This window comes from Glycine max, chromosome 10, assembly GCF_000004515.6.
Source record: "Glycine max cultivar Williams 82 chromosome 10, Glycine_max_v4.0, whole genome shotgun sequence".
NCBI classification, from domain to species: Eukaryota; Viridiplantae; Streptophyta; class Magnoliopsida; order Fabales; family Fabaceae; genus Glycine; species Glycine max.
Genome location: NC_038246.2, coordinates 36,973,354 through 36,987,444, shown reverse-complemented (window position 1 = coordinate 36,987,444; position 14,091 = coordinate 36,973,354). Strand labels below are relative to the sequence as shown.

The 14,091-nt window shown below is 41.1% G+C and overlaps 1 protein-coding gene across 1 annotated transcript; it reads left to right on the top strand.

The window, feature by feature from the left end:
* The first annotated feature begins 336 nt into the window (after nt 1-336).
* LOC100817466 (uncharacterized) lies at nt 337-756 on the top strand. Its single transcript, XM_006590083.1, has one exon. The coding sequence runs from the start codon at nt 337-339 to the stop codon at nt 754-756; it is 420 nt and encodes a 139-aa protein (XP_006590146.1).
* The last annotated feature ends 13,335 nt before the right edge of the window (nt 757-14,091 follow it).

Here is a 14,091-nt window from a genome sequence, read left to right as displayed (position 1 = left end):
AAAGGAGTGAAGAGAAAAATGAAAAAATTAAAAAAAGTGAAAAAGAAAAAATGAGAGTAAAGAGAGTGGTGATGAGGTCTTAACATCTAAGACTAAGAGTCCCTTGGCTTAAGAGGTTAGAAAGGAGACACCATCAGTCCCGGTGAAGGAAGCCCCATATCCCCTAGTGCCTTCAAAGAAAGAGAAGGAGCGATATTTTTCTCGCTTTCTCGACATCTTCAAGAAGTTGGAGATCACTATTCCCTTTGGAGAGGCCTTACAACAGATACCTCTATACACTAAATTTCTGAAGGACCTTCTCACAAAAAAGGAAAATATATCAACAATAAGAGCATCATGGTGGAAGGCAATTGCAATGCTATGATCCAAAGAATTCTACCACAGAAATTTAAAGACCCCAGAAGTGTGACCATCCCATGCTTTATTGGGGTTGTGTCAGTAGGAAAAGCTCTCATTGATCTGGGGGCAAGCATCAATCTATTGCCTCTCTCTATGTGCCGGAGAATTGGAAACCTGAGGATTGCTCCCACTAGGATGACGCTTCAACTAGCAAATCGATCCATTACCAGATCATATGGTGTAGTTGAAGATGTCCTGGTTAAGGTTCACCAATTCACTTTTTCGGTGGACTTTGTGATAACGGACATAGAAGAGGATTCTGATATCCCCTTGATATTGGGCCGACCATTCATGCTTACTACAAAATGCATTGTGGACATGGGGAATGACAACTTAGAAATGAGTGTGGAGGACTAAAAGGTAACCTTCAACTTGTTTGAGGTGATAAAGCACCCCAGTGATAGTAAAACTTGCTTCAAGGTGGAGGCAGTTGAGCAAGAAGCTGACCTTATTATGCAGCGCGTGACTATTCACTCCCCATTGGAAAAGGCCTTGATGAATGATATTGATTGCCTGACCAATGAGGAGGAGAAAGATCTCGGGGCTTGTTTAGAGGGCTTAGACAAATTGAAAGAGACTCCTCTAGGGGAATATGCCTTTGAGGAACTGAAGAAAGATAACCCAGTAGAGAGGGCCAAAGTAGAATTGAAGGTATTCCCTGCTCACCTGAAGTATGTGTTTCTAGAGGAAAATGACCCCAAGCCGGTAGTGATCAACAATGAATTATCTTCAGATAAGGAGGCATGGTTAGTGGAAGTGCTCAAAAAGCATAAGGCAGCCATTGGGTGGCATATTTTTTATCTCGAGGGAATTAGCCCTTCTTACTGCATGCACAAAATTATAATGGACGGTGACTATAGGCCAATGAGACAACCGTAGAGGAGGCTTAATCCATCCATGAAACAAGAAGTATGGAAGGAAGTCCTCAAGCTACTTGAGGTTGGACTTATCTATCCCATTTCTGACCGTGTTTGGGTTAGTCCAGTCCAAGTGGTACCTAAGTGAGGCGGGATAATTGTGGTCCACAATGAAAAAAATGACCTCATCCCTACACGGATTGGTACAGGATAGAGAATGTGGATAGATAACCGCAAACTCAATGATGCCACAAGGAAGGATCACTTCCCTCTGCCATTCATGGATCTGATGTTGGAGTGGCTAGCTACAGTCTTTCTATTGTTTCTTGGATGGCTATTTGGGGTATAATCAAATTGTAGTGGACCCCAAGGACCAAGAAAAGAAGGCTTTTACGTGCCCTTTTGGTGTCTTTGCCTACAGAAGGATTCCATTCGGGTTATGTAATGCACTAGCTACCTTTCAGCGGTATGTGCTATCCATTTTTGCTGACATGGTAGAGAAATGCATTGAAGTGATTTTGGATGATTTTTCAGTATTTGGTCCTTCCTTTGACTGTTGCCTCACCAATTTGGAGTTAGTGTTGAGGCATTGTGTTGAAATGAATATGGTGCTAAACTAGGAGAAGTGTCATTTCATGGTTCAAGAAGGAATAATGTCAGGCCATCAGATCTCAGCTCGGGGGATTAAGGTGGAAAAAGCCAAAATTGATGTCATTGAGAACCTGCCTCCACCAGTCAATGTAAATAGCATTGGGAGTTTCCTTGGACATGCCAGCTTCTATCGACTATTCATAAAGGATTTCTCAAAAATTGCCAAGCCATTGAGCAATTTGCTGAACAAGGATGCAGTTTTTAAATTTGATGAAGAATGCCTGGTAGCTTTTCAGACTCTGAAGGACAGACTTGTGTCTGCTCCAGTGATGGTGACCCCTGATTGGAGTCAGGAATTTGAGCTAATGTGTAACGTTAATGATTATGCAGTTGGTGCAGTTCTAGGACAGCGGAAGGACAAAGTGTTCCATTCCATTTATTATGCCAGGAAGGTCCTGAACGATGCACGACTGAATTATGCATACACTGAGAAGGAGCTGTTGGCCATTGTCTATGCATTAGAGAAGTTCAGATTATACCTGGTGGGCTCCAAGGTCATTATTTTTACCGATCATGCGACGATCAGATACCTTCTCACCAAGGCAAATTCAAAGCCAAGTCTAATTAGATGGGTCCTTCTACTCCAAGAGTTTGATATAGTGATTAAAGACAAGAAAAGGTCTAAGAACTTAGTGGCTGATCACCTATCTAAGTTGGTCAATGAGGAAGTCACTCAAGAGGAGATGGAAATCTAGGATGAATTTCCCGACGAATACCTACTATCCATGGGTGAAAGACCTTAGTTTGCAGATATTGCCAACTATAAAGTTCTTGGCATCATTCTAGATGATCTCAATTTGCATCAACAAAAAAAGTTTCTCCATGATGCATGTTTCTATGTCTGGGATGATCCGCATTTGTTCAAAATTGGAGTGGACAATTTGATGAGAAGGTGTGTTAACAAGGAGGAAGCCAAAAGTCTATTGTGGCACTGTCACAATTCCCTTTGTGGTGGACATTACAGTGGGGATAGGACAACTACGAAGGTATTACAAGTGGGATTCTTTTGGCCTTTCATCTTCAAGGGTGCCCATGATCACGTGCTTCATTGTGACCAATTTTAGCGGACTGGGGGCATTTCTCAAAGGAATGAGATGTCCTTGCAAAATATAATTGAAGTTGAGGTATTTGACTGTTGGGGTATTTATTTTGTGGGCCCTCTACCATCCTCTTATGGGAATGAGTACATCTTGGTGGTTGTTGATTAAGTGTCCAAGTGGGTGGAAGTTGTGGTTGCCTCAAAGAATGATGCCAAGATTGTCATCAAATTCCTGAAGAGAAACATTTTCTCCCGCTTCGGGGTCTCCAGAGTGATAATCAGTGATAGGGTTCACATTTCTGCAATAGATAGTTGTAGAAGGTATTGGGCATTATAATGTCAAACGTAAGGTAGTTTCACCTTATCATCCTCAGAAAAATGGCCAGGCCGAGGTATCCAACAAAGAATTGAAGAAAATTCTGGAGAATATTGTTGCATCCTCAAGGAAGGATTGGTTGTGAAGTTGGATGATGCCCTATGGGCTTACAGGACTACCTTCAAGACTCCCATTGGAATATCACCATTTTAGATGGTCTATGGGAAAGCTTGTCATTTTCCGGTGGAGATGGAGCACAAGGTTTACTTGGCCCTCAAATTTCTCAATTCTGATGAATCTCTATCTGGTGAGAAGCGGAAACTGCAACTTCTAGAGCTGGAGGAGATGAGGCTCAATGTCTATGAATCCTCCAAGATTTATAAGTAGAAGACGAAGGCGTACCATGATTGGAAGCTGCTGAAGAAGAACTTCCAGCCCGGACAGCAAGTGTTGTCGTTCAATTCCCGACTAAAGCTCTTTTCGGTAAAATTTAAGTCCAAGTGGTCTGCCCTTTCACCATGAAAGATGTGAAGCCCTATGGAGAGATTAAGTTGATGAATCCTTCCTTGACTGACTCAAAGCGGAGCTAGATTATCAATGGCCAAAGATTGAAGATCCACAATGGTGGCAATATTGAGAGATTGACCACCATGAAGGTGTCTCACATCAAGCTAGTGATGTTGAAGAAGCACTTACTCTAAGGCAACCCAAAATTTCTAACCCTACTATTCTTTTTCTTTGGTTAAATTGTGTGTTGTTTTGTTGCTTGTTAATAATTGTGTGTGGATCTTGAATTAGGCTATTATGCTTTAAATTTCAATAATAGTGTGAGCTTACCATGGCTATAAGGTGTTGTGAATAACCTTAGGAATGTCTGCATGATTGGAATTGATTAAGTGCTAGTGTAGAAGTGTTGATGCTAAGTCTGGAAATGGTCATTTGGCGCTAAGCGCACATCAGCATGCTAAGCGCGTGTGTATTGTCACGAGAGTCGTGCTTAGTGCACTAACTCTCCCTAAGCGTGCTCTAACTCCCGCTAAGCGCAGTGAGTTGTGCTACGCATCTCGCGCTAAGCCCCAGTGTCCTTTCATTTCTTAATACCTGGCTTAGCGCACACCTCGCGCTAAGCTGCACTATCTTTTCATTTTTTGATGCATGGGCTTAGCGCACCTCATCGCGCTAAGTCCTAATGTCTCTTTGTATTCCATACATAGGCTTAGCGTGCCTCCCCGCGCTAAGCACTAACCTGCCTTTATGTGCCAGTGCACTGGCTTAGCCCCACTCTCACACTAAGCCACCTATCAATAAATGCTATATCCCATGGGGACTAAGCATGCCACTTCGCGCTAAGCTGCCACACCCTTGTGGCTTGTGTCTATTTTCCCTGGTCTTAGCGTGCCTCCTCTCGCTAAGCCCAATTTCTTCCCTATCCCATAATTGGGCTTAGCGCGCACCTCGCACTAAGCCCAAAACCCTCCCTGTCTCGAATTTGGCTTAGTGAGCATATCGTGCTAAGCCTAATAACTTCTCTGTCTACTTTATACTGCTAATTGGGCTTAGCATGCAACCTCGTGCTAAGCCCCATCCTCTTTTGTTACATTGACACTAAGCACCTCCATGGCTTATCGCCCTACCTAATTTCTACTTTACTTTACTTTCACTAATTAATTTTCCTTTTTATCTTATTAATCCTATCTTTCCTATTTTTTGTAGATGGCTTCGAAAAAGCGTTGAACGGGTGCCAGTCGACCTCAAGAGAGGGAGCTCACATGGGACTCCTCCTGTTTTTATGTTCGAGGTTGCATGACACTGATACCAAGAAAATGTTCACCTCCGGAACATTCTTCTGGAGCAAAACATGGAGCTCATGCCCAACCAGTATGATGAATTTTACGATGAGCTGAAGCGGAGGCAGTGGCACCAACGGCTCACCAGCTTGCCAGAAAAACACATCGATGTGGCACTGGTGAAGGAGTTCTACTCTAACATATATGATCCAGAGGATGGCTCCTTGAAGCAGTGTAAGGTCTAAGGGAAGCTAATTAAGCTTGACGCTCAGACATTAAACATTTTCCTTGGGGAGCAGCTTACCACACATGCCCAGTACCTCCACACCTACCTTGACCATCAGACCATCGCGGTGAAGCTTTGCACATCAGGTGGTAAGATTATTCTTAATGCCAAGAGGGCTTCGTGGAAGATTCTACGGAAAGACCCTACCTCCCACACCTCTGACCTCAATGTCGACCACGCCCACCTGATATATGGGCTTGTGATGAAGATGGAACTAGATCTGGGCAACTTCATCTCTTTCCAGATTACGCAGATCGCCCAGTCTAGTTCGTCGCGGTTGGGCTTCCCCACCCTGATCATGACTCTTTGCAATGCAAATGAGGTTACTTCTGGCTCCCTAACCTTCGAGTCATTGAGCCCCGTGATCAACCTGGCCTACATCCAAAAGAATTGTTGGAATTCTATAGATCCTTCCATCATCTTCCCCGGGCCACGGCAGGTTAGGGCTTAAGCCGCTCCCGACGTTCCACCAGTCGCTCCTCCACCTGCGGTCCCTCCTTCAGCCTTTTCTCCTCCACTATCTGGCCCACCTCCTCTCCTCTCCACTCAGCATGAGCATCTCCTGCCTATGCTACAGAGCCTCCACCAAGGCTAGTTCCTCCTCATGCAGAGCCTCTACCTGCTCTTCCTCCAGCAGCCAATGATGATGCTAGAGGACTTCCTAGAGTGTGTTGCTTGGCCAAGGGTCCAACCTTCCTCTGTCCAGGGGGGGGGGGGGGAGACACCTTTGGCGATGGAGATGATGCGGATGGCAGTGATGTTGATGTTGCAGATGTCGGTGTCGATGATGATTATGTCACAGATGTCATTGTCATTCAGGGAGCTGGGGATCCTTGGCCGACTCAGGATTGAGGCTCACTTTTGACCAGAACTTTAATTTATTTTTCTGCATTTATGATAGTTTAATTTTAGTTATATAATAGTTTTAATTTAGTTCGATGCATGATAGACACTTGGGTACTTTTTGGTTGGTTGAATTACTCGGTTTGATATGATTGAATCACAATTTTTTGCGACATGTTTGGTTGAATCGATTGCATGATTGACATGAACTGTGTACTGATGAATGTTGTTATGAAATTTCCAATTTTCGAGTGAGCATGTGTCGTTGTGAGTGATGAAGTGTGAATTAAATGTGTGTGAGTGAAGTGATTAGATTTTATGAGAGGAAATTTCATAATGATGAACTAAATGCTTCATACTACTGATGAGTTGTGTGAACCTTAACTGTGAGAGAACGGCTGATTTTAATTTCCCGATTTTGCATGATTCTTGGACTGTTTGAATGCATACATGATGTGGAGATGATCAAGGCCCTACTGTTTATTTTTCATTTCAGCTACTTAGCCAAATAGCTACCTTGTTACCAGTGAATGAATGAATCCCTTGCACCCTGTTCAGCCTAATATGAATGAATTTGTCATTGAACCTTAAGCTGAATGCAAATGCTGTTGTGTATACCCTATCTCAGGTTATAGGAGATCATTTATGGATCAAGACAAATTTGTCCCAAATTTGGGGAAGTGTCTTAGGTAATTTTTTCTTGCCGGGATATAAATAATAGCACACAGTTGATTCGAATCTCATTATATGGTATTGTGCTTTAGCATTATTGTCAACTGTGGGTTATGGTAATTAAAAAAACTAAGAAATAGGAGCTGGAAGCACTTATTTATCAAGTGATTGTTGTGTGCTGTTAAGTTGGCAATACAATAAGGTTACGACTATAAAAAAATTATTTATGGTTTGTCAAGAAAATGGGGAAGGGGTGAATGCTCTCCTATAAAAAAATTATTTATGGTTTGTCAAGCTTAATAAAGTCATTAGTGATCCATATTGTGTATGTATGATTGCATTGAATAAGATAATGTGCAAAGTTGAGAATTTTACTTTCAGTTGTTTTGATTGAAATACACATAACTGAAACACTTGTGTGCTTGAGAGAAACACTATCCTTGTGAGAAATGAAGCATGGTTGATCTTCCTTGATGCTTGTCATACTTGCTAACCTAATTTATCTCAAAGTAAATTAATGCATGCTTCTATCATGAGATTATGACAAATGTGAACTTGAGAGATGGAAATTGAAGTTGTTCAAAATGTTATCCAGTTATCTCATGTATTGTGGTTGGTATATTCTGAACATTGCCATTGATCTAACTTAGTGTAGTTAGCTTACTTTTGCTTGAGGACAAGCAAAGCTTTAAATTTGGGGGAGTTTGATAACTGTTGTGCATAAGTATATTTTGTAATTAAGTCATAGAAATTATCAGATTTTCCCTCTTTAATTGCTTATTTTTGTGTGAATCATTAGGATTTTGGCATCCTCTGAATTTTTGTCCAGTAGGTTCTTAAACTGGTAAATTTATATTGTTTTGGTGGTGTATCTTTTGTAGAAACACAGAAGAAGGCATGGAAGAGAGTTGAAGGCCTGGAGACTCTCGCTTAACGCGACGTGGTCACTCAGCGGGCAGCCCTCGCTTAGCGTGAAAGAGCCACTTTGGGAGCCAAGTGTCATGTGAATGCGCGTGGCCACTTACTACTCGGTTAGCATGCAACCTCGCATAGCGTGCAAAATCGCAAAAATCAAAACTGAGCTACATTTTTAAGTGGGAAAAAGAGAGGGAACAAGGATTGTTTAGCTTCCCACACTGGAGAACAACATAGGGCACGTCCAAGAGGGGGAACCCATTCATTTTGGAGCAACCTTCCCCACTTCCTCTCCATTCTCTTCCACCACCTTCACCCTTTTGTAATTTTAAGCCTCTCATGACAATGAGAGGCTAAATCACCCATTGTTGGGAGCTTAGCAACCAAATACTCTTGATGTAATGATTATTACTATCAATTTAATGTTATTTTAATTTCATTGTCTCTTTTCTATGCTTATTTTCATGCTTGTGGCTTGATCATTCATATTCATACTATGTTTTAGGGTTTAGGTTTTGAAATTTTTTATCTCTTAAGAACTGGAATAGAGCATCTAAATAATTCATCTCTAAGGATAGAATGATGTTATTTAGCCTGTTTTATGCATCTCCATTTATAATGTAATTTAGCTAGTTTATCTCTTAAGGGATTAAGGGAGGAATTAGGTAAATTAGGCTCTTTCGTGTGAGGAATCATGGCTAGAGTGTTCGAGTAGATGTAGGTGATAATTGAAATAATATTGAATAGAGACAAATTATTAACATTGCATCAAGAGTAGTTTCAGTAGGCTAAGCCCAACATATTCGTATTCTGCATCAACTATTGCTTAACCACTTCGAGTGTTTGTTTTTCTCGCCTTGCACATGCTAGCTAATTAGTTTAATTTTATGCCTATTTACTTTTAATGTCACATGTTACCAATAGTTTAATCAACTCATCAATTGCTTGAAATTGGTTATACACAAATTCCAAGTACAGTCAAAGTCCATGTGGACTCGACACTCGAACTTCCATTTTAATTTACTACTTGGACAAATTGGTGCACTTGCCAATGAGTTAACATGTGTAACGCTCGTATCTGAGCCCTTTGGGGAGAGGCTGGCGCTTGTCTAGTTTGTGCCTCTTGTCCGACTTGCGTAAGACGGTCTTGGTACTTCCTTTGTGCTTGTCGCACTTCTTTTCTGCTTGGTGGACTTCATTCCGAAATCTGGACATTTCTTCCATCTAGATGTTGCCTTTGGCTTGCTTGCATAGCTCGTCCATGCTACCGGGTGGTTTTTTGCACAGACTATCTGCAAATTTGTCGGGGTGTAAGGCGAGGAACATCGAATGCAATGCTACCTTGACATTAAGATTTCATATCTGGATGATTGTGTACCCAAATCTATCCATTAATTTTCTGAGGGACTCGTCGTCTGCTTGTTATAAACTGGCCAAGGCGACTGCAATCATGTGGTGAGACCTGTTGGTGGTGTACTGCACACTGAATCGTTCAAAGAGGGTGTCGAAGTTGTCTATGGACCTGGCTGGGAGTCCATTGTACCAAGTCAATGCTACCCCCTTAAGGAACATATGCAAGACACGACATAGAATCGCATTGTCATTGGTGTAGAGGTTCGCCTGTGTCAAGAAGGCATCCAGATGCTCATTTGGATTTTTTGTCTCATCGTACCGCTCGAGGTTGAGTGGTTTCCACCCTAAGGGTATGTATGCCTCCATAATGCGGTTGAAAAATGGATTTCGACGAGCGGTCCGCCCTGCTGGACGGTGTATGTGTGAGAGACTTAAGTCATCGGTAGTGTTGACTATGCATCAGGGGTGTGATTCCCCTTGGGTGCGCTCAGGCAAGGTGTGGGCAGATTGTTTGTCGCCCTGGGGACGTCACGAGCCTCCAGCTGGTCATGGTTAGCCTTTAGCTTTGTCAACTCCTCATGGTCGCTCCATCTCCGTGATGTGGTTTTGGAGTTGTTATAGAGTATCTGTGTTTGTCATAATTGTCGGATGAGAATGAGAGTCTTCAAGGGGGGTCTCGCGTATAAGGCTAGACCGAGTGCTAACCATGTATGAATGAGAGAGAATTGATGAGAGACCGCAGTGTATGTTTTATTGTTCCCCACAGTGGGCGCCAAATGTTCTTACCAAAATTCGGAACCATGACATGTCAGGGTGGACGTGGCTCAAGTGGGGTCCTGGACTTCACACATCAGCTTTGAGGGTGGCCTTTGTTGAGAGGACAGGAGAGGGGACCTGGAAAACAAAGGACTCTGACACTCAAGTAAAAATATGAGTGAGGAGAAGTAAGCAAGTATATACATATAAGTGCAAGTATGCTTAAGCTTGAAGGATGAGCGAAAGAGATATGTGATGGGATGTGTAGAGCGTTCAATGGAACTTGGTACTTATAGGGGTGGAGCGTGACTGGCAGTCCTTGTTTGTAGGGGCTGTTGTAGCCTTTGTAGATAATAGCCGGGAGCTAATAGATAATGTTAGAGATAAACATTTGCTTATAGATAAAAGGTAAAAGATAATTATACCTTGTAGATAATGCGTGACCTTATAGATAATTAATTACCTGCCAACAGATAAAGATATTCAAATAGATTTGAATATTAATAGGTTAGAGATAACCTATTTGTTGGGGAGCCTGGCTGCTAAGGGTCAGGCGTCTGCGCTCCTGTAATAGGACTGATATGGAGGGTTGACACGTGTAACAAAGTGCCATGTGGGATGCCACATGTGTTTTGTGGGTGCTAGACAGTACAGTTGATAATTTTGTTGGTTGAAGTTTCATTTTGAGTTGTGTAATTTCCATTCCTATAACGACTATGCAAAGGGTGCTTGCTTTGTAATATGTATATTTTTTTATTCGTTGTTCATTTGTATTTATCATTGATATAATAATCTTAATTTTTGTAACATTACTCAACCTGATTTTGAGTATTAGGCTTCTTTCTAACTCAAATTGTTGGCAAAGTATTGTCTTATTGTCATCACTCCTCAAATGCATTGACCGGCTTCTACAATTTGATAGGTGAATGGCACATTCCTTACTATGGTGGATTTATCAATTTTATTTGTAACTATAATTTACATTTCTGGTAATGTCTTCTACTAGTCTCATGCCAAGCTATAATGGAATGTTGACTATCAGTTGTATCCGGACATTGACCCAGATTGCATTAAAGCTTTTGGGGTTCATTCCTCTTGTAAGTACCTTGTTATTGAGCATCAAATTGTTATTCAAAGGTTGGCATAAGATACTTAAAGCTTCAACTTTACTATAGGATTGAGTTTATGAACTTGTAAAGCCTTTTCGGGACTTAAAGGCATTGTGGCAAGTTCAAATTGAAGCAAGTAGAGCACTCCTTGATCTTGTATCTGATCAACAAGGACATGGATTCAACTTTGCTTTTATTTATCAAATAAATAGAGGAGGAGCATTCCTTAAAGGTTGTAAATCTTTTCACTGGGAGAGGATCTATAGATGATGTGCGGAAAACTAAATATTTGATTCAGAATACTAGAATTAAAAGTATTTATAGAAATGTTTCTAAAGTTGGATAAATTTCAAAACATATGTAGGTTGTCCAAAATAATTATTGTTTAAATCTTGATATAAGTTTTACTTTTAAAAATTTCTATAGAAAGAGAAAAATATAGTAAATAGCTTAAGTATCACCTAGTAATGGATACCTTTGAACTAGTTTTGATTTTGTTTTTTTAATTCAAGTTTTAAGTCATTATCATACAAGATTTTGTATTTGATCAACTGATCTTGTGGCACATAATTATCTTGTTTTTTTAAGGTTGACAACCTTCTGAAAGAAGCATTCTTGTTTCGTAGTGGAAAAAAAAAACTAAACCTTTCTAAGACGATTCTCTCGCTTAACCGTCTTAGAAACAACAAACTTTTTAAGATGGTTTACTATGATGACCATCTTTGAAAATGTTTTTTTTTTCAAAATAAAATTACAAATTCTAAGACGGTTTTTCACCAAAAACCGTTTTACAAACTACACTTTCTAAGACGGTTTTAGTCCAAAACCATCTTAGAAACAACTGATTTTGTCTTTTATTTTAAAAAAAATATTTTAAGATGGTTTTTGTTCGAAACCGTCTTAGAAACAAGTGTTTTTTTATTATTAAAAACCTACTCCAAGAAAGTTGTTTTTTAAAAACCGTCGTAGACACGTACATATACAACAACAATTAAATAACCATCGTGAAAAGTATTAATTTTCCATGCTACAGTATTCTAAAACGGTTAAAAATCGTCTTTGAAGAGTCCTAAGAACCATTGTTGAATTCTTTATTTTTAGTAGTGTTCTAATTAAATTAGAAAAAGGCAACGTTTGTTGATCATGCTTGGTGGTGAAATATGCATATATTTTGACAACTCACATACTCATCAAATATCACATTTCATTACAAATCTTTGAAATAAACAAATTATTTTCATGCATAAATAGATACATTTTGGACGGTGAAGAATGAAGAGAAAATGTTGTGGGTCAAGAACAAGTCTAGGATTCGAGGCCTAGATCCTCCAGAAAAAGGTGAGAATGAAAGATAATTGCATTATTTCTTATCTATCAGAATTACATCCTCTCCTATTTATAGACTTTCTTTTACAATCATTGGATGAGAATTCTAACAGAATTTGGCAACATATGCCTTGGAGGAATTCAAACACACACTACCAGGGGACAACATCTAACAGCACCAAGAAGGCACCAAGGATTTGTGATTCTGTTTCTAGAAGATTGCTGCCAGCTCAGCCATGCTACGTTGCATAGTCCTTCAGGTACTGAGGTATGCTAATTTCCCTTTTTGGCCTCCTGTCATCTTCCTGCTTCTATTTTACTTTGTGTTCTGTTATTGGTGTTTCATTGGATTTTGCATATTATGGTATTTCATTAGGCTCTGTATGTTGCTCTGTATCTTGTTTCCCATTCATAACATTCCCTCGCACTTCCAAAACAAACTTGTCTTCAAGGTTGTAGTTCTCCTTAAGCTCCTCCAACTTCTCCCATGAAGTATCTTCCGGATACAGTCCTTTCCACTGAACTAGGACTAGGAAGTTGCTTCCCTGAAGCTATCTCTTCCCACTTTGTATCAATGATTGTGAGAGGTGCAATGAGAGGTTGATTGTCTTCCGACAAGGCTGGCAACTCAAGAGGAATGGTCGTTGTAGTTGACTAGAATGGTTTCAATAATGAACAATGAAAGACTGGATGAATTTTTGAAGTTGGCAGCAAATCCAATCTGTATGCAGCTGCCCCTACGCGTTGAGTAACTCGAAAGGGACCATAAAATCTCCTTGCTAGCTTAGAGTGCTGACCTCCGGTGGTCGTCGTCTGCCGGCGTGGCCTCAATTTAACTAGCACCATGTCTCCCAGATCAAAATTGACATCGCGACGTCGCTGATCGGAGAACTCCTTCATTCTTTATTGGGCTTTAGATAATTTCCTTGCTAGACAGGTGAGAATTTGATCTCGTTGATTTAGCCATTCATCGACGGCTTCCACCTGTGAAGTTCCCACGAGATACTGAGGCAAGCTTGGGGGTTTCTTGCCGAAAGTAACTTCGTATGGGGACATCCCCGTAGCGTAGTGCACTGAAGTATTGTATGACCACTCTGCCCATACCAAGAAGCGGCCCCAAGTGGATGGTCTCTAATGAACGAAGGCTCTCAGGTACTATTTGATGACCCAATTCATCACCTCCGTCTGGCCATCGATTTGGGGATGGTACACGGAGCTCATGTGAAGCTTCGTGCCGCTTAGTTTAAAGAGCTCCTGCCAAAATCGACTAACAAAGAGGGGATCCCGGTCCAAGACTAAACTGTGAGGCATGTCGTGAATCTTGTCGGAAATCTCCATGAATGTCTTCGTCACGCCGGAGGCTGTGTAATGTGGAGGTAGCATGCCCAAATGGACGCCCTTGAAGAATCGGTCCACTACAACTAGGATCACCAAATGACTGCGATAATTGGGTAGACGTACGATGAAGTCGAGGGAGAGATCTTCCCAAGGCCGAGCCGGAATGGGTAAGGGATAGAGTAATCATGGTTTTCGCCAGTGATCATGCTTCATCTATTGACATGGAATGCAATTGGTGACATACTGCTAGACACACTGTTTCATATTGGCCCATGTGAAATTTTTGTGAACCCATGCCAATGTCTTCATGACGCCCATGTGCCCTCCTATGGGTTTTGAATGGAATTCGGTAAGGATCGTCGAAATTGACTGAGTATCTGGTGGTAGCCAAATGCGGCCCTTCTGCACAATCAGGTCCTGCCGGAGAAGATAGTCGGGATGATT

Excerpts from the sequence above, each read along its gene's own strand:
- LOC100817466 (XM_006590083.1), top strand. The coding sequence starts at position 337 with ATGGTGGAAGGCAATTGCAATGCTATGATCCAAAGAATTCTACCACAG.